At 45.7% G+C, this 27957-nt stretch overlaps 1 protein-coding gene across 1 annotated transcript; it reads right to left on the reverse strand.

Moving 5' to 3' along the window:
- Positions 1-948: 948 nt before the first annotated feature.
- Positions 949-27485, reverse strand: rogdi (rogdi atypical leucine zipper). The gene is made up of 11 exons (XM_083649755.1): positions 27327-27485; positions 24418-24489; positions 18244-18326; positions 15760-15814; positions 15089-15169; positions 12654-12749; positions 9942-10040; positions 8911-9024; positions 6383-6432; positions 6099-6225; positions 949-1769 (listed from the first exon to the last, which is right to left on the reverse strand). The coding sequence occupies exons 1-11, from the start codon at positions 27399-27401 to the stop codon at positions 1728-1730; spliced, it is 894 nt and encodes a 297-aa protein (XP_083505881.1). The 5' UTR covers positions 27402-27485; the 3' UTR covers positions 949-1727.
- Between the last annotated feature and the right edge of the window lie 472 nt (positions 27486-27957).

Here is a 27957-nt window from a genome sequence, read left to right on the forward strand (position 1 = left end):
AAGACAAAGTTGGTAAACTAAACAGTTCAGAGAACTCCAGGCCTATAGCTCTTGCCAGCATTTTGTCCAAAGTGCTGGAAAGAACTCTACTTAATAGGCTGGAGCAGTACTTCTGATCATCAGTTTGGTTTTAAACAGAAACATGGCACTTCTATGTGTATTTTTGCTCTTAAGGAGATGTTAGATAAACACTCAAGGCAAAAACTCCACAATTGTTATGTGTTTTACTGATGCTGCTAAAGCATTTGATCGTGTCAGCCATGGAAAACTATTCCACAAATGATGTCAACGAGGGGTCTCCACGTTGGTAGGAGTGCTTTTACCTCGACACTACCCAGTCCCAGACTCCCTGCAAATTATCACATATAAAGATTTAAAGGTGCAATTCAAAAACATTTGTCTTCAAAAACCTGTCAGTCAAATGCTACCATGAAAAGCCACATCACTGCATCTTCTGTTGCTGTGAGCCAGTAATGTTTATGGGCCCTTTTCACAACAGTCATTTTGTCTCAGAGGCAGGGTAAAACACAGGTGCAACAAAAACATTCATGATGGCCCCAGCATTTGATGGAATGGAAGTTGGAAACTCTCATTAATGTTTTGGTTATACCCCTTTACCCGGCCTTTGAGACACAAAATGGCTCCTGTGAAAAGGGTCTATTTAACGTGGCCTTACTGTAGCCTTCAGTACGCTAATTACCAGGCGTGTGTGTGTGTGTGTGTGTGTGTGTGTGTGTGTGTGGTGTGTGTGTGTGTGTGTGTGGTGTGTGTGTGTGTGTGTGTGTGTGTGTGTGTGTGTGTGTGTGTGTGTGTGTGTGTGTGTGTGATACATATAGACTCTCTTTGTCAGTGTTGTGGAGGGAAGGAGTTTTTCCAGGGACCTTTCAAGGTTCAGTAGGGGTAAATCCATCAAGTGGAGACAAACTCATTGAACTGGCTGTTGTTTGTGTCGTTTTTATTGCACGGACAACAGATACATAATTTCCACATTTTACATGATATATATCTTTTGAAAATAGATTAACACTTACTGGAATCAAGTTCTTTGTTCAAGATCGGAATGAACATTTGGTTCACAGGGACTCACAGGGAATAATATAAGTGCAAAAAAAGGCAAATAAATATGAACACATAGCAAACACTGGAATAGAGTGATTACAATAACTATTAGCTTATCATTTAGGCAGATCCATGTAGTAACAAGCAGGGAATGAGTCCTCTTTTAATGTCCACCAGATGGTGCTATAAACAGTATGAATGAGAAAGAAAATCAACTTGTTGACAGACGACACTGGTCACAGGTCAGTGCACGAGGAAACACATTCTTTGTCACAAACCTGTTTGTATACCTCCCCTGAGAACACAAATTAGTGTTTCTGCACGTAAAACAATTCAAACGATTGCACAAATGTAGGGTGTCATTGTGTTAAGTACTTTGTTGCTTGAACCAAAAGAAAAATAAATATGATCAAACATACACTTAGAAAATAACGTAAAACCTGCTTCGTTCATTCAGTTCAACTTAGTGGTGTGAAGTGAAATGTCACACAGGCGTAGGAGGAGACGGGCGTTGGGTTTTGATCTGCTTATTTCTGCAAATCACACAACACTTCTAACCCAACGGTGGGATGATCAATGTTTGAAGAAAATTAAATATTCTCACGATGTCCCTTTTGCCTTGCGGTGTGTTTGGACTTGACTGGTCTTTAGGCTGTGCTCGCGCTTGATTAGAAAGGTCTGTAGTTCCAGAAACTGGAAAACACAGATATCTGGAGGTGAAAAAGAGACAATGTAGTTTAGTTACAACAGGAACAGATATGATAATGATATATATATGATATATTATGATATGACGTGACTTTCTGTGACGTTTCCTGCCCCGGAAGTGAGTTCCCGATTCATTTTCTCCAGACAGACATGTAGAAAAATCCTTATATAACGAGTCTTAAGGCTGGAACAAAGCCAACCCATGACTTATTGAACCGTGAGTGACCATAAAACATTTCACTCGGAGCAAAAACTAATTTGTCCAAACAACAAATATTGTCCTTCTTCTTAATCAAAATTAGCTAAGTGGGCTCTGTCTGTCTGTGGCGGTGTCAGTCATGATTGTGATGTCATAAATCAGTGACTTATGATGTCATTATCAGTGATTCTGGTGTTTTATGGCATCCTTTTATGTGGCATTACCACCTCCGTCTGGATTCCCCCCAATTTTATCAACATATGAACAAAACAAACAGACACGGGAAAGGAAAACAAAGAAAAACATACATATGATATCAACAATTGTTGTGGTGCTTTGCAAATTATATGGCGGCCACTTGCAATAGGCTGCACTAAACACTTTGAAGATCGGTCAAGTCATTTTTATGAATAGACGGTTTTCACGGAATTGTGTTGCTAGGGAACAGTTTGAAACCTAGCTTATTTCCTGTTGTATTACCAAACACTGCAACAGGAAGTGAGCTAGAAGCAATTTGGAATGTTTCTGTTGTCAAGTGAAAAGCATCTCTAGGTCTGACATGTGTTGTTGTCATGTGCTGGAGAAGGTAGGTACCCACTTTGTCTCATCTCTAGGTCTGACATGTGTTGTTGTCATGTGCTGGAGAAGGTAGGTACCCACTTTGTCTTATCTCTAGGTCTGACATGTGTTGTTGTCATGTGCTGGAGAAGGTAGGTACCCACTTTGTCTCATCTCTAGGTCTGACATGTGTTGTTGTCATGTGCTGGAGAAGGTAGGTACCCACTTTGTCTTATCTCTAGGTCTGACATGTGTTGTTGTCATGTGCTGGAGAAGGTAGGTACCCACTTTGTCTCATCTCTAGGTCTGACATGTGTTGTTGTCATGTGCTGGAGAAGGTAGGTACCCACTTTGTCTTATCTCTAGGTCTGACATGTGTTGGAGTCATGTGCTGGAGAAGGTAGGTACCCACTTTGTCTTATCTCTAGGTCTGACATGTGTTGTTGTCATGTGCTGGAGAAGGTAGGTACCCACTTTGTCTCATATCTAGGTCTGACATGTGTTGGAGTCATGTGCTGGAGAAGGTAGGTACCCACTTTGTCTCATCTCTAGGTCTGACATGTGTTGTTGTCATGTGCTGGAGAAGGTAGGTACCCACTTTGTCTCATATCTAGGTCTGACATGTGTTGTTGTCATGTGCTGGAGAAGGTAGGTACCCACTTTGTCTCATATCTAGGTCTGACATGTGTTGGAGTCATGTGCTGGAGAAGGTAGGTACCCACTTTGTCTCATCTCTAGGTCTGACATGTGTTGTTGTCATGTGCTGGAGAAGGTAGGTACCCACTTTGTCTCATATCTAGGTCTGACATGTGTTGGAGTCATGTGCTGGAGAAGGTAGGTACCCACTTTGTCTCATATCTAGGTCTGACATGTGTTGGAGTCATGTGCTGGAGAAGGTAGGTACCCACTTTGTCTCATCTCTAGGTCTGACATGTGTTGTTGTCATGTGCTGGAGAAGGTAGGTACCCACTTTGTCTTATCTCTAGGTCTGACATGTGTTGGAGTCATGTGCTGGAGAAGGTAGGTACCCACTTTGTCTTATCTCTAGGTCTGACATGTGTTGTTGTCATGTGCTGGAGAAGGTAGGTACCCACTTTGTCTCATCTCTAGGTCTGACATGTGTTGGAGTCATGTGCTGGAGAAGGTAGGTACCCACTTTGTCTTATCTCTAGGTCTGACATGTGTTGGAGTCATGTGCTGGAGAAGGTAGGTACCCACTTTGTCTTATCTCTAGGTCTGACATGTGTTGGAGTCATGTGCTGGAGAAGGTAGGTACCCACTTTGTCTCATCTCTAGGTCTGACATGTGTTGTTGTCATGTGCTGGAGAAGGTAGGTACCCACTTTGTCTCATCTCTAGGTCTGACATGTGTTGTTGTCATGTGCTGGAGAAGGTAGGTACCCACTTTGTCTTATCTCTAGGTCTGACATGTGTTGGAGTCATGTGCTGGAGAAGGTAGGTACCCACTTTGTCTTGTCTCTAGGTCTGACATGTGTTGGAGTCATGTGCTGGAGAAGGTAGGTACCCACTTTGTCTTATCTCTAGGTCTGACATGTGTTGGAGTCATGTGCTGGAGAAGGTAGGTACCCACTTTGTCTTATCTCTAGGTCTGACATGTGTTGTTGTCATGTGCTGGAGAAGGTAGGTACCCACTTTGTCTCATCTCTAGGTCTGACATGTGTTGGAGTCATGTGCTGGAGAATGTAGGTACCCACTTTGTCTTATCTCTAGGTCTGACATGTGTTGTTGTCATGTGCTGGAGAAGGTAGGTACCCACTTTGTCTCATCTCTAGGTCTGACATGTGTTGTTGTCATGTGCTGGAGAAGGTAGGTACCCACTTTGTCTTATCTCTAGGTCTGACATGTGTTGGAGTCATGTGCTGGAGAAGGTAGGTACCCACTTTGTCTCATCTCTAGGTCTGACATGTGTTGTTGTCATGTGCTGGAGAAGGTAGGTACCCACTTTGTCTTATCTCTAGGTCTGACATGTGTTGGAGTCATGTGCTGGAGAAGGTAGGTACCCACTTTGTCTCATCTCTAGGTCTGACATGTGTTGGAGTCATGTGCTGGAGAAGGTAGGTACCCACTTTGTCTTATCTCTAGGTCTGACATGTGTTGTTGTCATGTGCTGGAGAAGGTAGGTACCCACTTTGTCTCATCTCTAGGTCTGACATGTGTTGGAGTCATGTGCTGGAGAAGGTAGGTACCCACTTTGTCTCATCTCTAGGTCTGACATGTGTTGGAGTCATGTGCTGGAGAAGGTAGGTACCCACTTTGTCTTATCTCTAGGTCTGACATGTGTTGGAGTCATGTGCTGGAGAAGGTAGGTACCCACTTTGTCTCATCTCTAGGTCTGACATGTGTTGTTGTCATGTGCTGGAGAAGGTAGGTACCCACTTTGTCTTATCTCTAGGTCTGACATGTGTTGGAGTCATGTGCTGGAGAAGGTAGGTACCCACTTTGTCTTGTCTCTAGGTCTGACATGTGTTGGAGTCATGTGCTGGAGAAGGTAGGTACCCACTTTGTCTCATCTCTAGGTCTGACATGTGTTGTTGTCATGTGCTGGAGAAGGTAGGTACCCACTTTGTCTCATCTCTAGGTCTGACATGTGTTGGAGTCATGTGCTGGAGAAGGTAGGTACCCACTTTGTCTCATCTCTAGGTCTGACATGTGTTGTTGTCATGTGCTGGAGAAGGTAGGTACCCACTTTGTCTTATCTCTAGGTCTGACATGTGTTGTTGTCATGTGCTGGAGAAGGTAGGTACCCACTTTGTCTCATCTCTAGGTCTGACATGTGTTGGAGTCATGTGCTGGAGAAGGTAGGTACCCACTTTGTCTCATCTCTAGGTCTGACATGTGTTGTTGTCATGTGCTGGAGAAGGTAGGTACCCACTTTGTCTTATCTCTAGGTCTGACATGTGTTGTTGTCATGTGCTGGAGAAGGTAGGTACCCACTTTGTCTCATCTCTAGGTCTGACATGTGTTGTTGTCATGTGCTGGAGAAGGTAGGTACCCACTTTGTCTCATCTCTAGGTCTGACATGTGTTGTTGTCATGTGCTGGAGAAGGTAGGTACCCACTTTGTCTCATCTCTAGGTCTGACATGTGTTGGAGTCATGTGCTGGAGAAGGTAGGTACCCACTTTGTCTCATCTCTAGGTCTGACATGTGTTGTTGTCATGTGCTGGAGAAGGTAGGTACCCACTTTGTCTCATATCTAGGTCTGACATGTGTTGTTGTCATGTGCTGAAGAAGGTAGGTACCCACTTTGTCTCATCTCTAGGTCTGACATGTGTTGTTGTCATGTGCTGGAGAAGGTAGGTACCCACTTTGTCTCATCTCTAGGTCTGACATGTGTTGGAGTCATGTGCTGGAGAAGGTAGGTACCCACTTTGTCTCATCTCTAGGTCTGACATGTGTTGTTGTCATGTGCTGGAGAAGGTAGGTACCCACTTTGTCTCATCTCTAGGTCTGACATGTGTTGGAGTCATGTGCTGGAGAAGGTAGGTACCCACTTTGTCTTATCTCTAGGTCTGACATGTGTTGTTGTCATGTGCTGGAGAAGGTAGGTACCCACTTTGTCTTTGAGCTGCTGACACAGTTGCAGGGAGATGGTGAAGAAGACCAGCGTGTCGTTGAGCCAAGGCACCACACACTCCACCTTGTGCACGTGGCTCACCTCAAAGCGGTTGTTGTTGATCTCACTGGGGAGTCCAGAGGTTTCCAGAAAAAAGGAGAGAAAAGTGTAGAAATTAAAAGGGGAATTCAGTAACTCTGTTTTAGGAGCAGAAGGTCAACCATAAGAGAGAAAATAAGCAGAAGGGCTGATTATGATTTGAAAGCAAACAAAGCAGAACTTACAACATGGCCCCGGGGTTGTGCAACACTGAGCTTCCAGCTGGCTTGAAGTTCTGTCAAGATAAGGAAGAAAATGGTCAAATATAAACCATGAGTGAGTCGACGGCTTTGTGCTTCAGTCTTTAACCTCAAAACAAAGGATTCAAAACGGCTGGGCTTTCACCGGAGGGAGATAGTACTTTTAATATGGTACAGCTTAATCCAGATCACGACTTCTTTAGAAACGTAGAAATGTATGAATGAGATTGTGCAAAGTATGTATGGATTCCAGCATTAATAGGCTGGAATCCATACATCCTTTGCGCATGTTCATCATCCCTTTTTACTTCATATAGAATTGGCACTTGGGTATGTTTATAATATATAACCTCATTTACTCTATTCCTATTTATATCCTACTCCTAACCTCATTGACACTATTCCTATTTATATCCTATTCCTATTTATATCCTATTCCTATTTACATCCTATTCCTATTTATATCCTATTCCTATTTATATCCTATTCCTATTTATATCCTATTCCTATTTATATCCTATTCCTATTCATATCCTATTCCTATTTATATCCTATTTATATCCTATTCCTATTTATATCCTATTTATATCCTATTCCTATTTATATCCTATTCCTATTTATATCCTATTTATATCCTATTCCTATTTACATCCTATTCATATCCTATTCCTATTTATATCCTATTCATATCCTATTCCTATTTATATCCTATTCATATCCTATTCCTATTTATATCCTATTCCTCTTTGCTGTATCTTTATTACCACTTGCTGCTGCAATGACCCAATTTCCCCATGCACTTCATCTCATCTTAAAGTACTATTCTAATGTGTGTGTGTGTGTGTGTGTGTGTGTGTGTGTGTGTGTGTGTGTGTGTGCGTGCGTGCGTGTGTGCGTGCGTGTGTGGAGGGTGTTGCAGAGTGAACTGGGGGACCTAGTTGAGTGTGTCTCTGGAGGGTGTTTCAGAGTGAACTGGAGGACCTAGTTGTGTGTGTGTCTAGTTGAGTGTGTGTCTCTGTGTGTGTGTGTCTGGAGGGTGTTGCAGAGTGAACTGGAGGACCTAGTTGTGTGTGTGTCTAGTTGAGTGTGTGTCTCTGTGTGTGTGTGTCTGGAGGGTGTTGCAGAGTGAACTGGAGGACCTAGTTGTGTGTGTCTCTGGAGGGTGTTGCAGAGTGAACTGGAGGACCTAGTTGTGTGTGTCTCTGGAGGGTGTTGCAGAGTGAACTGGAGGATCTAGTTGTGTGTGTGTCTGACGGGTGTTGCAGAGTGAACTGGAGGACCTAGTTGTGTGTGTGTCTGGAGGGTGTTGCAGAGTGAACTGGAGGATCTAGTTGTGTGTGTGTCTAGTTGAGTGTGTGTCTCTGTGTGTGTGTGTCTGGAGGGTGTTGCAGAGTGAACTGGAGGACCTAGTTGAGTGTGTGTCTGGAGGGTGTTGCAGAGTGAACTGGAGGACCTAGTTGAGTGTGTGTCTGGAGGGTGTTGCAAAGTGAACTGGAGGACCTAGTTGAGTGTGTCTGGAGGGTGTTGCAGAGTGAACTGGAGGACCTAGTTGAGTGTGTCTGGAGGGTGTTGCAAAGTGAACTGGAGGACCTAGTTGAGTGTGTCTGGAGGGTGTTGCAAAGTGAACTGGAGGACCTAGTTGAGTGTGTCTGGAGGGTGTTGCAGAGTGAACTGGAGGATCTAGTTGAGTGTGTCTGGAGGGTGTTGCAAAGTGAACTGGAGGACCTAGTTGAGTGTGTCTGGAGGGTGTTGCAAAGTGAACTGGAGGACCTAGTTGAGTGTGTCTGGAGGGTGTTGCAGAGTGAACTGGAGGATCTAGTTGAGTGTGTCTCTGGAGGGTGTTGCAGAGTGAACTGGAGGACCTAGTTGAGTGTGTCTGGAGGGTGTTGCAAAGTGAACTGGAGGACCTAGTTGAGTGTGTCTGGAGGGTGTTGCAGAGTGAACTGGAGGATCTAGTTGAGTGCGTCTCTGGAGGGTGTTGCAGAGTGAACTGGAGGATCTAGTTGAGTGTGTCTCTGGAGGGTGTTGCAATGCAGAGTGAACTGGAGGACCTATTTGAGTGTGTCTGGAGGGTGTTGCAGAGTGAACTGGAGGATCTAGTTGAGTGTGTCTCTGGAGGGTGTTGCAGAGTGAACTGGAGGATCTAGTTGAGTGTGTCTCTGGAGGGTGTTGCAGAGTGAACTGGAGGACCTAGTTGAGTGTGTCTCTGGAGGGTGTTGCAGAGTGAACTGGAGGATCTAGTTGAGTGTGTGTCTGGAGGGTGTTGCAGAGTGAACTGGAGGACCTAGTTGAGTGTGTCTCTGGAGGGTGTTGCAGAGTGAACTGGAGGACCTAGTTGAGTGTGTCTCTGGAGGGTGTTGCAGAGTGAACTGGAGGATCTAGTTGAGTGTCTCTGGAGGGTGTTGCAGAGTGACCTGGAGAGCCTAGTTGTGTGTGTGTCTGGAGGGTGTTGCAGAGTGAACTGGAGGACCTAGTTGAGTGTGTGTCTGGAGGGTGTTGCAGAGTGAACTTGCCTTGGTCGTGTTTGGCTGCAGCACGTGTAGCTGGTAGACCGTCAGGCACAGCTTGCTCAAGTTGATGTAAAAATTCACCATCACGTCTCCGGGCATCAGAGGAGTGAACATTTTCTGGTGATGGACAACAGAGAAAAGGGTTAGCAACATGAAGAGGAGTGTGGAATAGGAGAAGGCTACATGCTAGGATCCTGGCGGACTCAGGGTATATCCCAGTTTAGTTTGACAGACAGTGAAAAGCCAAATTGAAAGCAGTCAGATGTTTCAGTTTGAGACGGGAGTAAGCCAGACAGCTTCACCAGATTTCTCATAGAAAGAGAGCTCTGTGGAGTACATAAAGGTAGCCAGTGGGTCCTCCATATCTGTATTAGGGATGGGCATCGAATTTCGAATTTTCGAATAATCGTTGTTATTATCAAGGTCGACTTTTATTATTGAAAGTCGAAATTCAAAGAAAATAAAAAGTAAAAAAAATAATAAAAAAATAAAATAAAAATAATTGTGAGTGAAATGTTGCATTGTCTCCCCTGATTCTAAGTATAGTCGAGTCGCTTGGTTTGAGCAAGTAAAACAATTTTTATAAGCATTTTAAGCAAGGTTTATGGAAAAATGAATGGCGGATGAAATCCCATGAAGAGGGAGAGGGGGTGACTTTGGCACCCCTTTGGCACTCAGACCTGAGCCTACTAAATATTTAATGAACCACTCATGACTGTCAAAACTGTTTTTTATTTTCGAAAATGTCAATGTCATGTAACATGTTCTTTACTTCAGTGGTGCAATGCTTGTTTGAGCTAAAAATCCACAGCAGAAGCTTTTTCTATTAATTAATAAAGCCTTAGACTTAGAATCAGGGGAGACAATGCAACATTTCACTCACAAAAAAGAAAAGAAAATTACATTTTTATTTTTATTTTCGAATTTCGATTAAAAGTCGACTTTGGCCAGCGAATTTCGAATAGTGTTTTTGCTAGAAATGCCCATCCCTAATCTGTATGGAATGTGTATATCATCTGTATGGAGGTCTTTACCATCAGGCCGCTGGTGGCCAGCTCGGGCAGGGTCATGGTGGCTGGGGTGGTGAGGCGGTTTCGTGCACGCGTCAGCTGGAGCATCACAGCGTCCATCAGCTAAGACAACAACAAAGAACATGAGGTTAACATCAGCTATGACAACAACAACAACAACAACAACAACAACAACAACAACAACAACAACAACAACAACAACAACAACAACAACAACAACAAAGACTTCAGAAGAAAATCAAAACTGTAGAAAGGTTGGTCAATTCATGGGCCAAGGATCAACTGCCATAGTCTGGTAAACCAGCCCGTCACGTGAACTCACATTTCATTTGGTTCTGCGTGACGGTTTGGCCCCAAAGCCAGTGGGGGGCGGGTTTAGCAGAAGCTGCAGAGCAGAAGAGCCAATCAGCGACTGCGCTGTGATTGACAGTGCAAGTTGGCCAATCGGGAACGTTACTAGCACTGCACTAATAAAACAATAATGGCCGCCTCCTTGCCTGACCGTCTCGAGGAGTAATGTCAGCGTTTGTCTAGTTTAAACAGCCATAAAGTGCAGTTATTGCAGAAATAGACTCAATAACAACAATTAAACAAGTACAGGAGTATCGCCGCAACTGCGGAGTTTCTCTGCTTTTGTTTTTGCCATTCTCCCGAGTGGATTTGGGTTTGACTGTATCCGACCCTGATTGGCTGAAGGAGTTGTCTGTCAAGGCAACTACGCCCGCCCATGCTCCTGCCCCTGCTAAGCACTGGGTGAAGAGTTGGGGCCAGACCATCACGCAGAACCAAATGAAATGTGAGTTCACGTGACGGGCTGGTTTACCAGGCTACAACTGCCAGGCGTCCGGGTAGCGTAGAGGGGAAAATCCCTGCCTACCAACACGGCGGTTGCACGTTCGCATCCTCGTGTTACCGCGGGCTTGGTCGGGCGTCCATACAGGCACAATTGACTGGTGTCTGCTGGAGGGAAGCCGGATTGAGGGTATTTGTCCTGGTCGCTGCACTGGCGCCTCCTCTGGTCGGTCGGGGCGTCTGTTCAGAGGGAAGGGAACTGGTTGGAATAGCGTGATCCTCCCACGTGCTACGTCCTACCGGTGAGACTCCAGCTGTCAGGTGAAAAGAAGCGGCTGGCTACTTTCATGTCTGGGAGGAAGCATGGTGCTAGTCTCGGTTCTCCCCAGGTCGGCAGGGGGTGGAGCAGCGACCGGGGCAGCAGGGGGAATAATTGGCGAAGTACAATTGGGGAGAAAATGGGATAAAATAAAATAAACTGCCAGAAGTTAGCGGAGTGCCCTCTTATTATTCTACCCATAGCGCCCATTCTTTGATGATCAAATTGCTGCTAGCTGTTAGGTAGCTTACACTAGTGTTAGATCTTATGCTAGCTGTGTTTGCTAGCTTACACTAGTGTTAGGCCACTTTAGTGGGTCAAAACTACTACTATTAAAACTAGTGGTTGGCAACACAATTTGACATGATTGGTTTGAAGATGAATATGGTATCATGTTAACAGCATGAAGTAGCTGACGGCTAACATTGCATAGTTTCATTTAGACTAACCTCGCCTCACCATTACTACAGGGAATGATCATCCGTCCTACCCAGTTGTGTTTCGGTTGGTTCTTCCGGTGATCTTTCTGCTTTGTCCCCATAGAAGGATGGTTTTATATGATGTTAGTTCATTTTATTTTTGTAGCTACATAGCTAGATAACGCGCATCACATTTATTTACGTTACTATGACGCCCTGTTTTCAGAGCACAATTGTTTTTTTGGAGCTGTTCCCGTGGTGTGCCGTGGTGTGCTTCCACCGGAAGACACGGAACGAGGGTGGTGGGCCCAGACTAATAACCAGGTGTAACCGAGTTGAATCAGCGCAGATTCCTCATGAGTCCAGTGTGGTAGCGAGTGGATTGGTTAAACTCACTCCCCAGTATAAAGGCATGTTAATCAGCTCCGCCAAGGGAGCTAGCTCTCTTGGCGTTGCGGTTAACATGTTGGACTCCCAAGCCGAGGGTCGGCAGTTCAAATCCACCCCTGGACAAGCCCTTAACATGGGTTGCTGCAAGTACCACCTACACAATGCCGTTACACAGACAGGTCTGCAGCTCTGCTCATCTTAACCAGGCCTGCAGCTCTGCTCATCTTAACCAGGCCTGCAGCTCTGCTCATCTTAACCAGGCCTGCAGCTCTGCTCATCTTAACCAGGCCTGCAGCTCTGCTCATCTTAACCAGGTCTGCAGCTCTGCTCATCTTAACCAGGCATCCAGCTCTGCTCATCTTAACCAGGCCTCCAGCTCTGCTCATCTTAACCAGGCCTGCAGCTCTGCTCATCTTAACCAGGTCTGCAGCTCTGCTCATCTTAACCAGGTCTGCAGCTCTGCTCATCTTAACCAGGTCTGCAGCTCTGCTCATCTTAACCAGGTCTGCAGCTCTGCTCATCTTAACCAGGCCTGCAGCTCTGCTCATCTTAACCAGGCCTCCAGCTCTGCTTATCTTAACCAGGCATCCAACTCTGCTCATCTTAACCAGGCCTCCAGCTCTGCTCATCTTTCCATGATATCAAAGGATAATTTTGGTTACATTTTAATTTTATTGTCCAAAAACCAGTTTGTAGTTTCCCTCTGTTTTCATTTGCGTCCCTCCTGTGGCTGAGCATGACGTTAATCATATGGAATGGATGTGAATGGATGTGAATGGATGTGAATGGACAGACCTTATTAACCTCAGCACCCGTCTTGAAGTGGTAGCTCTCATCCCGGCTGCTCAGCAGCTGGAGAGCCTGGTTCACATGGTTCCTGGCATCCTGGATCTAATGAGGGAGGCAGGGATAGAGGGAGGGATAGAGGGAGGGATGGAGGGAGGGATAGAGGGAGGGATAGAGGGAGGGATGGAGGGAGGGATAGAGGGAGGGATGGAGGGAGGGATAGAGGGAGGGATGGAGGCAGGGATGGAGGAGGGTGGAGAGAGGGAGATTGGACGTGTAAAGCAGGATTTGATCATTCATGTAATATGCTTGTACCTCCCTGCCACATTCCCTACTGTGCCACCAATATTTAGTCTTAGCACATGTGCACTGGCTACCAGTAAGATTTAGAATTGATTTTAAGATTTTACTGATTACATTTAAAGCACAGAAAGGTCCAACCCAGGGGTTCCCAACCTCATTCATTAAAATCAGAATGCTGACTTTTCCCCCTCACAATTCTTAATTTAATCTCAGAATTCTGACATTAAGCTCAGAATTCTGACTTTAATTTCAGAATTCTGACTTTTGTACTAAAAATTATAACATTAAACTCAGAATTCTGACTTTAATCTCAGAAGTCTTAAAAATGTATTTTTGGAATTCTGACTTAATTCTCAGACTCCTGATTTAAACTCAGAACTCAAATAATTCAGAATCAGAATTCTGAGATTAATGTCAGAATTCTGAGATTAAATTCAGAATTGTGAAGCAACTTGTTTACTCAAGTAAAAGTTAAAAAAAAAAGTACAAGCTCTGAAATGTTTGGAGGGGATCTTTTAAATGTAATTGTCTTGGAATGACAGTATTAATATGAAATGAGTTTCAGCTAGCTTTGCACAGAAACAGTGGGTAGAAATACCGTTTACATTTCAGAGCTTGTACTTCAGTACTTCTAGTTTTACCTGTCTTTTTTACACAACTGTACTTCTACGTAAGTAAAGAATGCATATACTTTTGCTATCTCTGGTCCACGTCTGAAATAGCTGTGGTATTATGAACCTTTATAGTTCAGCTGATAGTTGGTTCAGTTGCTCCTCCTGTTGCAGCTCGTTTTCACTGCTGTGGCATTGGAAGATAGATTTTTCCATTTCACATTTCTCGACTCAAATTGCTGAAAGTCCAAAATGAATGAATGTCAAGTTCCTGCTTTCCTGATGAAGTCTTGTCATTAATGTACAACACCAGATTGTTTGATTTAGGTTTTGCGTCGTGTTTGTTGGACTTGGTTGAAAGTGGCCTCAATCTTTTGTTGAGGATGTGATGTTAGCATAGGCCTTGCAAAGTGTTAGCAGTAATGCAAGTTGTACTGAGCTATTATTGGTTTATTATTGGATCCTGATTTCATTTTTCATTGTTGTATTTTCAGATTGCTTTTCAAAACCTGAAAATGTGACTGTTGTTTAGTGGTCTTCTGTTTGTAAGTGTTCATGTTGTTAGCCACGATGCTACATGTTGTTAGCCACGATGCTACATGTTGTTAGCCACGATGCTACATGTTGTTAGCCACAACGCTACAGATAGTACACTTGTTTTTAGAATAGAAGAAACTGAAGGCAACTGGTTAACCACTAAAGTGTCTTATATTAGCAGTACTTCAGTAACCGTATACTTACTAGCTACAGCACAGCCCTTAGCAGTATTTCAGTAACAGTATACTTACTAGCTACAGTACAGCCCTTAGCAGTACTTCAGTAACAGTATACTTACTAGTGATAGTACAGCCCTTAGCAGTACTTCAGTAACAGTATACTTACTAGCGATAGTACAGCCCTTAGCAGTACTTCAGTAACAGTATACTTACTAGCGATAGTACAGCCCTTAGCAGTACTTCAGTAACAGTATACTTACTAGCGATAGTACAGCCCTTAGCAGTACTTCAGTAACAGTATACTTACTAGCGATAGTACAGCCCTTAGCAGTACTTCAGTAACAGTATACTTACTAGCGATAGTACAGCCCTTAGCAGTACTTCAGTAAGTACAATACTGCGGTGTAGCACTAACTCTATTGCAGCGGATTTGGCGTGATCAACGTTGCAGACAGTAGGAAGGCTGATCCGTGAGCGGCTGCTTCTGGGATGCGGGTCGGGGTCTTAATCGGCCTTGGCTGGGTCTACTGGGCGAGGGTGTATGATGTTGAGAGACCGGAAACACCTTACAACCCCAGCTAAGATCACTGATGACGCATCCCAGCGCATGCTGTAGCATGTATTTTAAATCTAGTAACAGTATACTTACTAGCTACAGTACAGCCCTTAGCAGTACTTCAGTAAGAGTATACTTACTAGCTACAGTACAGCCCTTAGCAGTACTTCAGTAACAGTATACTTACTAGCTACAGTACAGCCCTTAGCAGTACTTCAGTAACAGTATACTTACTAGCTACAGTACAGCCAAACGTACCTGCTGCAATTTCCACTGCTTGTCATCCCTGAATTGAAAGTGCAGCACTTGGCTACTTTTGGCAACTTTCAGGTTGATGTCCTGTTGAAAAGAAACAAGGGAAACATTTAGCTTTTGGCATTAGCCAGGAAGGCTTTGTGCCAGAAAGCACATGGATATGTTGGCCAGGAAGGCTTTGTGCCAGAAAGGAATGACATGGAACAGAGGAATCGCCATACAACTCTTCAAACATTTCATTGCATATTATAGTAAGCAAGTAAAACAATGTGGTTGAAGTTAGGGTTAGAGGTGTGCTTGGGCTTCTGGCTTAATGGGTAAGGTGCACGCCTTCTGATCTGTTCTGAGGACTGCGGTTCGATTCCCAGTCAAACCACACACATCTTTAACAAGCAATTTCCTTATTTTAAAACATTAAATTATGTTCCAGTTAGGGAAGAACAACAATTTGGTTAGGGTTTGGTCATGGTTAAATAAAAAACTAACCTCAACCAACATGTTCTACTTGCCTAACCCTAACCATAACAACCAACATCCTTTCATACAAAAATAAAAATGCAATGACGCGTCTGTTCCCTCATCCCTGTCTGACAGAAAGCCTTCAAGGCTAACTTCTCCCTAACTGCATTAGGAACAAGCCATTGTGACAGTGAGCACAGCCTGGAGACACTCACAGCTTGAGTCAGAGCCTCTCCCTGCAGAGTCAGCACCCCTTTCACTTGGTCCATGCTGGAAGACAACACATCAGCAGTTATGAAAGAACTTTTATTTGATGTACAGTTCATGTACAGTAAGGATGTAGTGTAGAGAGCGTGGTGTAGGCCGGTTACGGCAAATAAAGGGTTAATAAATAAAGGCAGGTGTTCACATGAAAGATGACAACATGAAGGAGGTGACCGACTGACACTGGTGTTTCAGCTTGACGTCTCAAATGATCTGCCTGCTGATTCACAGAGCGTCTGGAAGACACCTCCACAGACCTCAACCATCTCACTGCATGAGATAACAGCTGCATATAGTCTCCCATATTCCCCTATACTCCCATACTCTTCCATACGCTCTCTCCTCCAGGGAGCACGGTGGCTCAGTGGTAGAGCTGTCGCCTCGCAGTCAGAAGGTCCTGAGTTCGATTCTCGCCTGGGACACTGTGGGCGCTGTGGTTGTGTTCCCCCCCATATCTTCAGTGCCTACTGCCCAGGTGGGGTATCTCGTCGTAAGGGCCTTTCTGTCTGTGTGGAGTGTGCATGTTCTCCCCGTGCTCCCCCAGGGGGGTTCCTCCGTATATAACCCCCCCCCCCATTAAAAACATGCAGAAGATCAGATCGTCATCGTCATCCGACCAGTGACGACAACATCCGAAGTCGGTCCCCGGGCGCTGTACGAGAAAGCGACCACTGCTCCTGGCCTGCCCCCCGGAGGAAAGGACAAAGCCAGGATGGGTTAAATGCAGAGGACAAATTTCACCGGCCACCGTCAGCATGTGTGTGTTGTGGCCCTCCGTGCATGTGTTGATGTGTAACCGTGTGACAATAAAGACGGGCTTGTCCATCTGAAATCGTGTTTTTAAATCGTGTCCTCTCCCACATTTCCCATTCTCTCCCCACCTCCTCCCTCCCCCTGCTCTCTTCTCCCCCGCCCCCCCCCCCTTTCCCCTCTCCTGCTCTCTCCTCTTGCTCCTTCCCCACCTCCTATACCCTCCAACATTTCCCATTCCCTCCCCACCCCATCACTCTCTCCTGCTCTCTCCTCTGCTCTATCCTTCATTTCTATATTTTCTATATTTCTCTATCAATTGTTCAAATGTTATCTTTATTCTGTATATTCTTGCTACTGTTGTGTCAGCTAGACCCTAACATAGATGTCTTTGATGGTGGGAGGAAACCGGAGCACCCTCAGGAAACCCACACGAACACGGGGAAAACATGCAAACTCCCCATGGAAAGGACCTGGGACAGACCATGGAAAGGACCTGGTACAGACCATGGAAAGGACCTGGGACAGACCATGGAAAGGACCTGGTACAGACCATGGAAAGGACCTGGGACAGACCATGGAAAGGACCTGGGACAGACCATGGAAAGGACCTGGGACAGACCATGGAAAGGACCTGGGACAGACCATGGAAAGGACCTGGGACAGACCATGGAAAGGACCTGGAAAGGACCTGGGACAGACCATGGAAAGGACCTGGAAAGGACCTGGGACAGACCATGGAAAGGACCTGGAAAGGACCTGGGACAGACCATGGAAAGGACCTGGGACAGACCATGGAAAGGACCTGGGACATGGAAAGGACCTGGGACAGACCATGGAAAGGACCTGGTACAGACCATGGAAAGGACCTGGGACAGACCATGGAAAGGACCTGGGACAGACCATGGAAAGGACCTGGGACATGGAAAGGACCTGGGACAGACCATGGAAAGGACCTGGAAAGGACCTGGGACAGACCATGGAAAGGACCTGGGACAGACCATGGAAAGGACCTGGGACATGGAAAGGACCTGGGACAGACCATGGAAAGGACCTGGGACATGGAAAGGACCTGGGACAGACCATGGAAAGGACCTGGGACATGGAAAGGACCTCGGACAGACCATGGAAAGGACCTGGGACATGGAAAGGACCTGGGACAGACCATGGAAAGGACCTGGGACATGGAAAGGACCTGGGACAGACCATGGAAAGGACCTGGGACATGGAAAGGACCTGGGACAGACCATGGAAAGGACCTGGAAAGGACCTGGGACAGACCATGGAAAGGACCTGGGACATGGAAAGGACCTGGGACAGACCATGGAAAGGACCTGGGACATGGAAAGGACCTGGGACAGACCATGGAAAGGACCTGGGACATGGAAAGGACCTGGGACAGACCATGGAAAGGACCTGGGACATGGAAAGGACCTGGGACAGACCATGGAAAGGACCTGGAAAGGACCTGGGACAGACCATGGAAAGGACCTGGTACAGACCATGGAAAGGACCTGGTACAGACCATGGAAAGGACCTGGAAAGGACCTGGGACAGACCATGGAAAGGACCTGGGACAGACCATGGAAAGGACCTGGGACATGGAAAGGACCTGGGACAGACCATGGAAAGGACCTGGGACAGACCAGGGTTGGAACCCGGGACCTTCTTGCTGTGAGTCTTACGTTGAGCTGCCGAGGATGAAGTTCTCCTGTTTCAGTTGACTCTCCAGGCCTGGCGTCGGCATGGAGAAGCGTCTAGATGCCTCCTGTTGACAAAAGCACAAGTACAATATCACTTGTTAAAATCAACACTTAAAAGGGACACTTCACCAAAAAATGCACATGATCTCACACATATCCAAAAAGTGTAATCTGTTTTGCAGACATTCATTTAGTTTGACAGTTATTGAGAGTTGATTTGAGTTAAATGTGGACCCCATGATGTCATCAGTACAGTCTTGTGATGACATCACAAACCAACTAGAAGTGCAGTAATGTAAAGGGCTTGACACACCTGGCAACACTTGAGAAGGCAACACAGGCTGAGCGACAGATGCGTCGCCCCACCGCCCCCTTTTTCTGAGCCAGAACACACCACAAATACTACAGCCAATGATCACCTAGCACAGGGGTGGGCAACTGTTTTTCATGGGGGGCCACATGAGAAACCCAGATTGTTGCCGGGGGCCGAACAAATATTGTCACGCCGTAACCCATGGATGGGCAACTTTGATGATAGAGAGGGCCACAAAAAAATGTCCTCGCTACCAGTTTTTGCTGAGGGCTGAACGGCGCCAGCGCGAAACATTTTGGGCATTTGAAGCCAGGTTTAGAGGAATAACTCATTTTAAATTAACAGTTGTGATGTCATTATTCAGTCTTAACCACCAATATTTGATCCTTTTCTCACTCACTCCTATGTCACCACCCGCTCTCCCTCTTCAGTGCTTGAAATTAACTTTTTTGACCACCTGCCAATATGGCTGCTAGATTTTAAAGTTACCAGCCAATTCGAATTTCCACTAGCCGAAATGTTTTTCTTGAAATAAACCAGAATATGAGTGGGTTATTTTAAGCTCAAGTATCAGTAAGTGGCCCGGGATTCTCAAAGCCTGTGTTGAGGGTCACACAAGAACAAAAATGCACTCTTGAAGCTAAATAAATCCAAAACCAACAAGTTAATTATTTAAATTTCTACTTCAATGTAGAACAGTCATTTCTTACACATGAGATTACTTTTAGCCTTTTAGTCATAAATATTATTGAAATATATTCCATATTCCAGACTGAAATGCTATAACAGAAGAGTATTGGCCAGAATGACATGAACATTTGGACACTTATTCAGCGGGTATCTTGCATGTTGCGTTCAGGTGCACTGTAAAAAAAAAAATTTTTTTTTTTTTTTTTTTTTTTTTTTTGTGCAATTCCATCGCGGGCCACACAGGGGGCGCCCGCGGGCCGCATACGGCCCGCGGGCCGTATGTTGCCCATGTATGACCTAGCATCTACTTTCTGCTCCCATTCATGAAACAAAGCAGCGTTTACCTACTGTACCATCTTGGGTAGTTAAAGTGTTTGGTAACACAGCAGAGCTATTTCTAATGGACAATATGTCTGATCAATGGTGCTGGAGTAGTCAGCCCTCGTCTGGTCTTTTGCTTGTGAAAGAAAGGAAGAGGCGGAGCTGGGGAAAAACGGCACTAAATATACAGCAATTCGCATCTTTTGGTGAAACTCCACAATTCATGGTGATTGTCTTGTTTTTTGTTTTGAGTCTGACTCTACCTCAACTCAACAGAAAGTAGATGGTGCAACAATGAGAGTTGAGGGAAATAGAAACAGGTTTGTAAGTATTGGCCTAACCCCAGAATGCCTGGAGCAGGAGACTAGAGCTCTCTTCGCACGGGACGAGCATTACTTTACTTTTACTTTACTTTATTGGTATTTAGCAGACGCCTTTATCCAAAGCGACTTACATCATGATCATATACAGCACACAATAACATGAATAGATCAAATAGAAAAACAGTAGTAAAAATATGAGAAGCCAATATAAAAGGGGAGATTAAAGGTGAGAACAGTTAAAGGAGCAATCATATAAGAAACAGAAAATTAAATTACAAACACATGGAAAGCAGGCAGAGGAAAGGGAGGGAATTCACTAAGAGTCAATATAAAGTCTGAAGAGGTGAGTTTTAAGTTTCCTGCGGAAAATGGGGAGTGATGCAGCAGTCCTGATGTCCGGGGGAAGTTCATTCCACCATTTTGGGGCCAGGTAGGAGAAAAGTCTCGACCGAGAGCGGCTTCTGAGCCCACGTAGCAGGGGAGGGGCGAGACGTCCAGCACTAGTGGAGGGGCGGAGTGGGCGGTGAGAGGTTTGAAAAGTGACCATAGACTGTAAGTAGGAGGGGGCTGTTTGGTGAACGGCCTTGAAAGCTAGTGCCAGAGTTTTGAATTTGATACGTGCTAGGATGGGAAGCCAATGAAGCTCTCGGAAAAGGGGGGTGACATGGGAAAATCTAGGTAAATTGTAAACCAGACGGGCTGCTGTGTTCTGAATGAGCTGAAGAGGAAGTATTTCAGAGGCAGGGAGGCCTGCCAAAAGGACGTTGCAGTAATCAATACGTGACAGTACCAGTGCCTGTACCAGAATTTGTGTAGCTTCTCTGGTGAGAAATGGGCGGATCTTGCGAATATTGAAGAGGGAGAACCGGCAGGAGCGTGCTGTTGCGGCAATGTAGGCAGAGAAGGTGAGTTGGTGGTCAAGGATCACTCCCAGGTTTTTAGCTGTTTGAGATGGAGTTACGGTGTGGTTGTCAATGGATATGGAGAGGTCAGTCAGGGGGGATTCTTTGGCAGGGAGGAAGATGATCTCGGTTTTTCCAGGGTTGAGTTTGAGGTGGTGATCCGCCATCCAGACACCAACGTCTTTCAGGCAGGCAGAGATCCGTGACCCAATTGAAGTATCAGAGGGGGGGAAGGAAAGGTAAAGCTGTGTGTCGTCGGCATAGGAGTGATAGGAAAAACCGTGAGATGAAATGACGTGACCAAGTGAACCCATGTAGAGGAGGAACAGGATTACAGCATTACTTGAGGACCTCACTGATTTAGAAATTAGCCCCTCCCCCCATGCCTGTGTTGTCGTGTGGCGCATTTGCACGGGATAAGCGAAGTCTGTATTTTACTCAAATTTACTGACAGCATCCCCCGGATATAATACCACAACTTTAAAAGCAGAAAACGGATGGCTGTCAATATTGCTCGCATTTGCCATCAGGAAGGTAAGGTAATAACTATTTCATAGCTTGATAATAGCATTTTTTTTTTTATATATATATTTTTCCTGATTTTTTTATCCCATTTTTATCCCCCATTAGTCTTAATTTTAATTTATTTATCCTGGTTGCTGCTCCACCCTCTGCCGATCTGGGGAGAGCTGAAAGTGGCTCCATGCTTCCTCCGAGACATGGGCAGTTAGCCAGCCGCTTCTTTTCACCTGACAGGGGAAGCTTCACCGGTAGGACATAGCAGGGAGGATCACGCTATTCCAACCAGTTCCCCTCCCTCCGAACAGGCGCCCCTAACGACCAGAGGAGGCACCACATCAGCGACCACCAGGATACTGCATGTTTTGGTGTGGGGTTCCTATATGAAGGAAGCCCCCAGGGGGCACGGGATGAACATGAAAACTCCACACTTTTTTGACAACCCCTTTTGAGGACATGCGGACGGGCACGCACTCCTTCAGCACTCACAGCGTCCCAGGTGGGAATCGGACCTTCTAGCTGTGAGGCGACAGCGCTTACCACTGCACTACCGTGCCCCCAACAATTATTGTTAACATTAACCTTGAATTATGCTACAAATCGCCTTGCTTGTGTGTCAACTATTTTGGAGAAATATCAATTGGAATGTGTCTGGTTGCTAATGTGTCTGGTTGCTAGCTATAGGCACAGTGTTACTATTGATAGGCTAGCACAGGGGTTCCCAAACTATTCCATGCCAAGGCCCCCCAAATAGTATTAGCCTTTGGCCGTGGCCCCCTTATTGCAAGATGTCTTTAAAAACCCATTGACAATGCTATTAAAAATGTCAAAAATCACTTCCATGCAATCTCAGAATATATTTCCTTACTTGTATTAATGTAATAACCTAATAATTACATTTGTATCTCAAATCTTTTCGTGTTGGTTTTACATTATAAACATTGTTCCAGAGTCAGACTACTGTATTACCCACACCAGGGGGAAATGACAATGAATGTGATGATAACTGGCAGGCAATAAGACAGATGCGCATGGCAAATATGATTTTTTGTGGAAGGAAAGGATTCAATTATATTTGTTAACCATACACTAAATATAATTATAAAATATATTCTTTATTATACTGTTATGTTAAAAATACATACTTCAGCATGCGCTGGGACGCGTCATCAGTGATGTTAACTGGGGTCGTAAGGTGTTTCGGTCTGTTGAACATCATACACCCTCGCCCAGTAGACCCAGCCGAGGCCGATTAAGACCCCGACCCGCATCCCAGAAGCAGCCACTCACGGATCAGCCTTCCTACTCTGTCTGCAACGTTGCCCGCGGAAGGGTTGATCACGCCCAATCCGCTGCAATAGAGCTAGTGCTACACCGCAGCATTGTGAGACCCTTCGGTGCATGGAGGCTCTAAGGCGCTATGGGTTGTCTCCCGGCCGCTCTCCTCCTTCGTCTCACCAGGCCCTCCCGGGGCAAAGGCATCCAGAGGCAGAGAGGATGCCTCAAGGAGGCCTGTGCGCTGCACATCATTCGCCTGCGCCGAGCACCTCGCTCTAGCCTGAAGGACCCCAGGCCGCGCCGATATTTTCACAGATTTTCAGGAGGCTAATCCGTAGCGTTTGTGGATTTCTCCCTCACGAGAGAGCCAGGCTGGGGTGCTAAACCCATCTCTCCGACCGTCAACTGTCTCTCCAGCTTGTCACCAATCTATACCTGGTTGTCACCTAGCCTATTCCTAAGTGTCACTGGTCAGGGGAGCCAGGACTATGTTAAAAATACATACTACAGCATGCACTGGGACGCGTCATCAGTGATGTTAACTGGGGTCGTAAGGTGTTTTGTGTCTGTAGAACATCATACACCCTCGCCCAGTAGACCCAGCCGAGGCCGATTAAGACCCCCGACCCGCATCCCAGAAGCAGCCGCTCACGGATCAGCCTTCCTACTCTGTCTGCAATGTGATTAACGTAGTATTAACAAATATAACTGAAAAAATGTCCTTCCAATGAGGATGTTTTATGAAGCATTTCCATTAATTTGCTGAGGCCCCCCTAGTCCCCCCACTTTGAAAAGCACTGGGCTCCTCCCACATAAGAACTGTTGAGCCTCTTGAAAGATAGACAAATGATCCTTAACGCATGCTACCATCAATGTCATCAAAGAAAAAAGAATACGACCGCAAATAACCCCAATTTGCACAGGACTAATGATCTCTGTGTTGGGTAATCTTTACTACGCGGACACATGGGCTTAAGATCACAGACAACCTCTGCAATTATTACCAATAACTAAGGCTGCTTCCTCACTGGCGCCCCGGTACCGTTCCCGAGCACACTGCCCCCAAATTGACCCCAGTTTCGGAACATTTGACGAGTGTGAACGTTGCGTTCTGTTCCGTTCTGCGCCCGGGCGAGCAACAGGGAACCGTGACAGGATCCACTTGAAAAGGTGGTGTGGGGGGGGGGGGGGGGGGGGGGGGGGGCGCTTTGGCGTGCCCGGGCACGGAACACTTATGTGAAAGCCAACCGTTCCAAACCTCATAGACAACAAACGGAGCAAAGGATAAACTCCAGGATAAACTCCAGGCATAGTTGATGACGCAAGTGCACTCTGTTCCGTTTCCGAGCGAGGAAGAAATGTTGTAATGTGAAAGCTGACCAGCAGGGGAGAGGGGAGGGGGGCAATCGTTACCGAGTGCGGAACAGAACAGAACGAAAGCAATCGTTCCCAGTGAGAAAACAACCTACAGTAAAAGTCCCCAGGTAATACTAGTGTGAATAGAGCATAAGATGAAGGTTCAGACTATACTGCTACAGATGAGACCTCCACAGACCTCAACCATCTCACTGCATGAGCCTCCACATATCCTCCATATATATATATATATATATATATATATATATATATATATATAGAAGATGAACAATAAACTGCACAACAATTATTCAAATAAATGTCCTTTCAGTAGTCATTGTTCATGAAAATCAAGTGAAACCCTTGGTAATGTTTCTCCCGAGTGTTTGGTTGCTTTTGTGTGTGAGATGACTATCAGCTTGGTTAGCTATCAGCTTGACTAGAGCATATTTACCTTGAGGATATCCTGGAGCTGCTTTAGGACAGCATGCACTTCTTCTTTAAGCAGCCAGTTGAACTCTTCCTCCTGCAGAGGACAGGGAGACAGAGGACATGGAGACAGAGGACAGGGAGACAGAGGACAGGGAGACAGAGGACATGGAGACAGAGGACAGAGAGACAGAGAGACAGAGGACAGGGAGACAGAGGACAGGGAGACAGAGGACAGAGAGACAGAGGACATGGAGAAAGAGGACAGGGAGACAGAGGACAGGGAGACAGAAGACATGGAGACAGAGGACAGAGAGACAGAGGACAGGGAGACAGAGGACAGGGAGACAGAAGACATGGAGACAGAGGACAGAGAGACAGAGGACAGAGAGACAGAGGACAGGGTGAAAGAGGACAGGGAGACAGAGGACAGGGAGACAGAGGACATGGAGACAGAGGACAGGGAGACAGGAGACAGAGAGACAGAGGACAGGGAGACAGAGGACAGGGAGACAGAAGACATGGAGACAGAGGACAGAGAGACAGAGAGACAGAGAGACAGGGAGACAGAGGACAGGGAGACAGAGGACAGAGAGACAGAAGACATGGAGACAGAGAGACAGAGGACAGGGAGACAGAGGAAAGGGAGACAGAGGACAGGGAGACAGAAGACATGGAGACAGAAGACAGAGAGACAGAGGACAGGGAGACAGAGGACAGGGAGACATTGGCGCTTTCTTAACTCATTGAGTGCCAATGACGACAATCGTCGTCAATTCGATTAGTGACGTAGAGTGCCAATGACGACGATTGTCGTCAATTGCGTTTTTTGACGGTGGGACGTGGATCAAAGCCTATTACATCTCCTATAAAAATATGGGAGCTATTGAAGGTGTATAACCTATTTTACAGACCCATTAGGTGGCGACAGTGCTCTCCAGATTAGAGAAAAACAGCAGGAAAAAGCCCCGTGATGAAAGACAAACCGCTCATGCTGCAGCCAGAGCCATATAGATTGCTCTGGCTGCAGCTGACGTTGGCTGCGAACAGCAGTCAATCCGCGCCCAGTGCGCCCACAACTGAGCCCCTCTGCCTCTGTATGTCTGTCTGCATAGTTTCTCCACACGATTAGCCGCCAGAAAGGCAGCACCCGACGCCGAAGGGCCAAACCATTCTCAGCAGTCCGGTTTGGCTTTTACGTGTCGCGCTGGGAGCCGGCGCACAAAAACGGAGCGCTCCGAAAATAGACTGGGTGCGTGAGGCTGTGTGTTAGTGTGGGGAGGAGTTTGCAGCTGAGGGGGGGAGAGGGGGGTGGGGCACGCAGGGCACCACACAACTACACCACGTCACTACATCAGAAAATATTATCTTCAGAGTCAGTGAATGTGCTTGAAATGCTTAATTTCACAAAAGGCGGAATATCTCAGCTTCTAATTTGAAACGTGTCTTTTTGCTCAAAACAACCTATCTTCTCCGGCTCATAACTAAAGAACGGAAAATGGTATCAATAATTTTTTTTTTGCAGATGATAGAAGAGAGTCTCATCGTTCTTTGTGCGTGTTCGGTGTTTACATAGTAATATCACACAATATTCTGTGGGCCTCGAGAAATCACTGAAAACGCTCTGAATCCACATCCACGTCCAAAACGCTCTGAAACTCTGAAACTCTGTTCTCCATCCTCCAAAAGTGGATGGCACTCAATGAGTTAATATGGCTTCTTGTCTGTTCTCGTGTCCCTGTCATCAGTCGCAGCCCGTCATCTCTCAAGACAGACTTCTTTTACTGATGGGCTTCTCAGATTGCGTTATGTCTGCTTGTGACCCAGCAAATACATTCTTCCAAGAACGACTAGCAAGACCCTTCTCCCCAAGAACACAAGTGTGTACTTTGCATTGTTGGTATTGAGAAAGGGCAATTGATCTGACCGGAGAGATCTTGTTGATATGATGGCTGCAGTGGGAAATGCATCCCTAACTCTCACAGTGTTCATCCCATTCCCTGATTTCTGAATCCAAGTACCCACTTTACCCGACTACAACATTTTGCTGAGAAACCTGCATGAGAAAACTACAGTATTATGATGCAATCAATGTTTTACCAGCATTATTATTGTTACCTTTTTTGTTTTTTTTTACTGAAAAACACTTTGAGCTATTTTATGTTATGAAAGGTGCTATACAAATAAAGTTTATTCTTATTCTTATTATTGCAGTTTACAAATGGATGAATAATAATATGTTCTGGGTCCACCTGTGTCTGAACATGTTTTATTGTGATTGCTACATCATATATGATAATAAGTAGGGCCCATAGTGAAAATCCGGGGTGCTTGTCTGAGACTATGAGTGAAACTAGACTGAATAGTCGAATTCGAAGGCTAGGATTAGTATCAGGGCAGGTCACACAGAATCTGATGGATCACCAAATATGGTGTAAGAGTCACCGAAATCAGCCTTGTTTCATCTTGTTTCATTGAAAGGTTGCCCTCTTTTTCTCTCTCCTTGTTTTACTGTTATCACGTAGGCTATTTGTTTAGCAATGATGTGCAGCTGTTACTATTATCATTATTATCATTATTATTTTTTAGACATTGCACCTGTCCAACCGGTTTAAGTATGTCTTGTCCTGTCTGTCTGATCTTTTGTATGCAAAAACACTATAAAGTAGCAGAAATCTGTGAGCAGCGGCTGCTGCCAGAAATGGTGAAATCATGGATTAATGCGGTTACAGTCTATTGGGGGGGGGGGGGTTAAGGTAACGTTAGCCCAGAGAATGGGCTAAACGTCCCAGTGCTGCAGAGTGTCCGGATCATTGCATATAATCTAAGTTATTAAAAAAATGTCGAGCAATATGAGTGGCAGGCCATGTGATGTAAATAAACGGGTTGGGTCTGTGGTGTAGCTAGGCTGCAGACAGCCAGCCAGCAGCTTACCAACACAGCTCTCTCCACTTGACTGGCAGCCGACATCTTGGGCAGCTCCGACAGGGACCTCTGCGGATTCAACATGCTCAGGAAGCTAAACTAAGCTAGCAGACAGCCAGGAGCTAAACGTAAACAGATTCCAAACACTTCCTTTCCACCACTTCTCTAGTCTCGGTGCGAATGAATGTGTCTAGTCAGTGTTAGTAGTATCGGCTGGTTTACGATGCCTTCAAGCGCTTTCGGGAATATCCGGTCCATGAACGACCCCAACAACTACACTGGGAAATTTGGGATTTTCTACGATTACGATTACCTCACAAAGTAGCTGTGTGTTGCTCCTTTTCTAAAATAAAACGACGCCCCCACGAACAGCCACTTCTGTTAATGGGTCCATTTATTTCTACCAAAAACACAACTGTTGTTGAGTCGTATTTGCGAATAGCGACTTCACAAGTAGGAGCTTACAGGAGCACTTGAATGCAGCACTGTTCCGACGGTCACACGCTCGTCATTAATACTGGCCCCGCCCACAAATATGTTTGTTGTTACCAAACAAAGACGATGGGATTTCAATCAAGAGGACGGCCCAACTTCTACTCACTTCTTGTCATTTTGGCACGCGGGTTTTGCCCATGTTGCC

The sequence above is a fragment of the Poromitra crassiceps genome, assembly GCF_964638095.1.
Source record: "Poromitra crassiceps genome assembly, chromosome: 13".
NCBI classification, from domain to species: domain Eukaryota; kingdom Metazoa; phylum Chordata; class Actinopteri; order Beryciformes; family Melamphaidae; genus Poromitra; species Poromitra crassiceps.

What these genes read in the sequence shown, in the direction of transcription:
- rogdi (XM_083649755.1), bottom strand. Translation starts at nt 27,401, where the DNA reads ATGTTGAATCCGCAGAGGTCCCTGTCGGAGCTGCCCAAGATGTCGGCT. An exon ending in AGCTCCAGGATATCCTCAAG is followed by an intron (nt 18,327 to 24,417) that starts GTAAATATGCTC and finishes TTTTGTCAACAG; the next exon opens with GAGGCATCTAGACGCTTCTC. An exon ending in GTCAGCAGCTCAAAGACAAA is followed by an intron (nt 1,770 to 6,098) that starts GTGGGTACCTAC and finishes TTTCACCTCCAG; the next exon opens with ATATCTGTGTTTTCCAGTTT.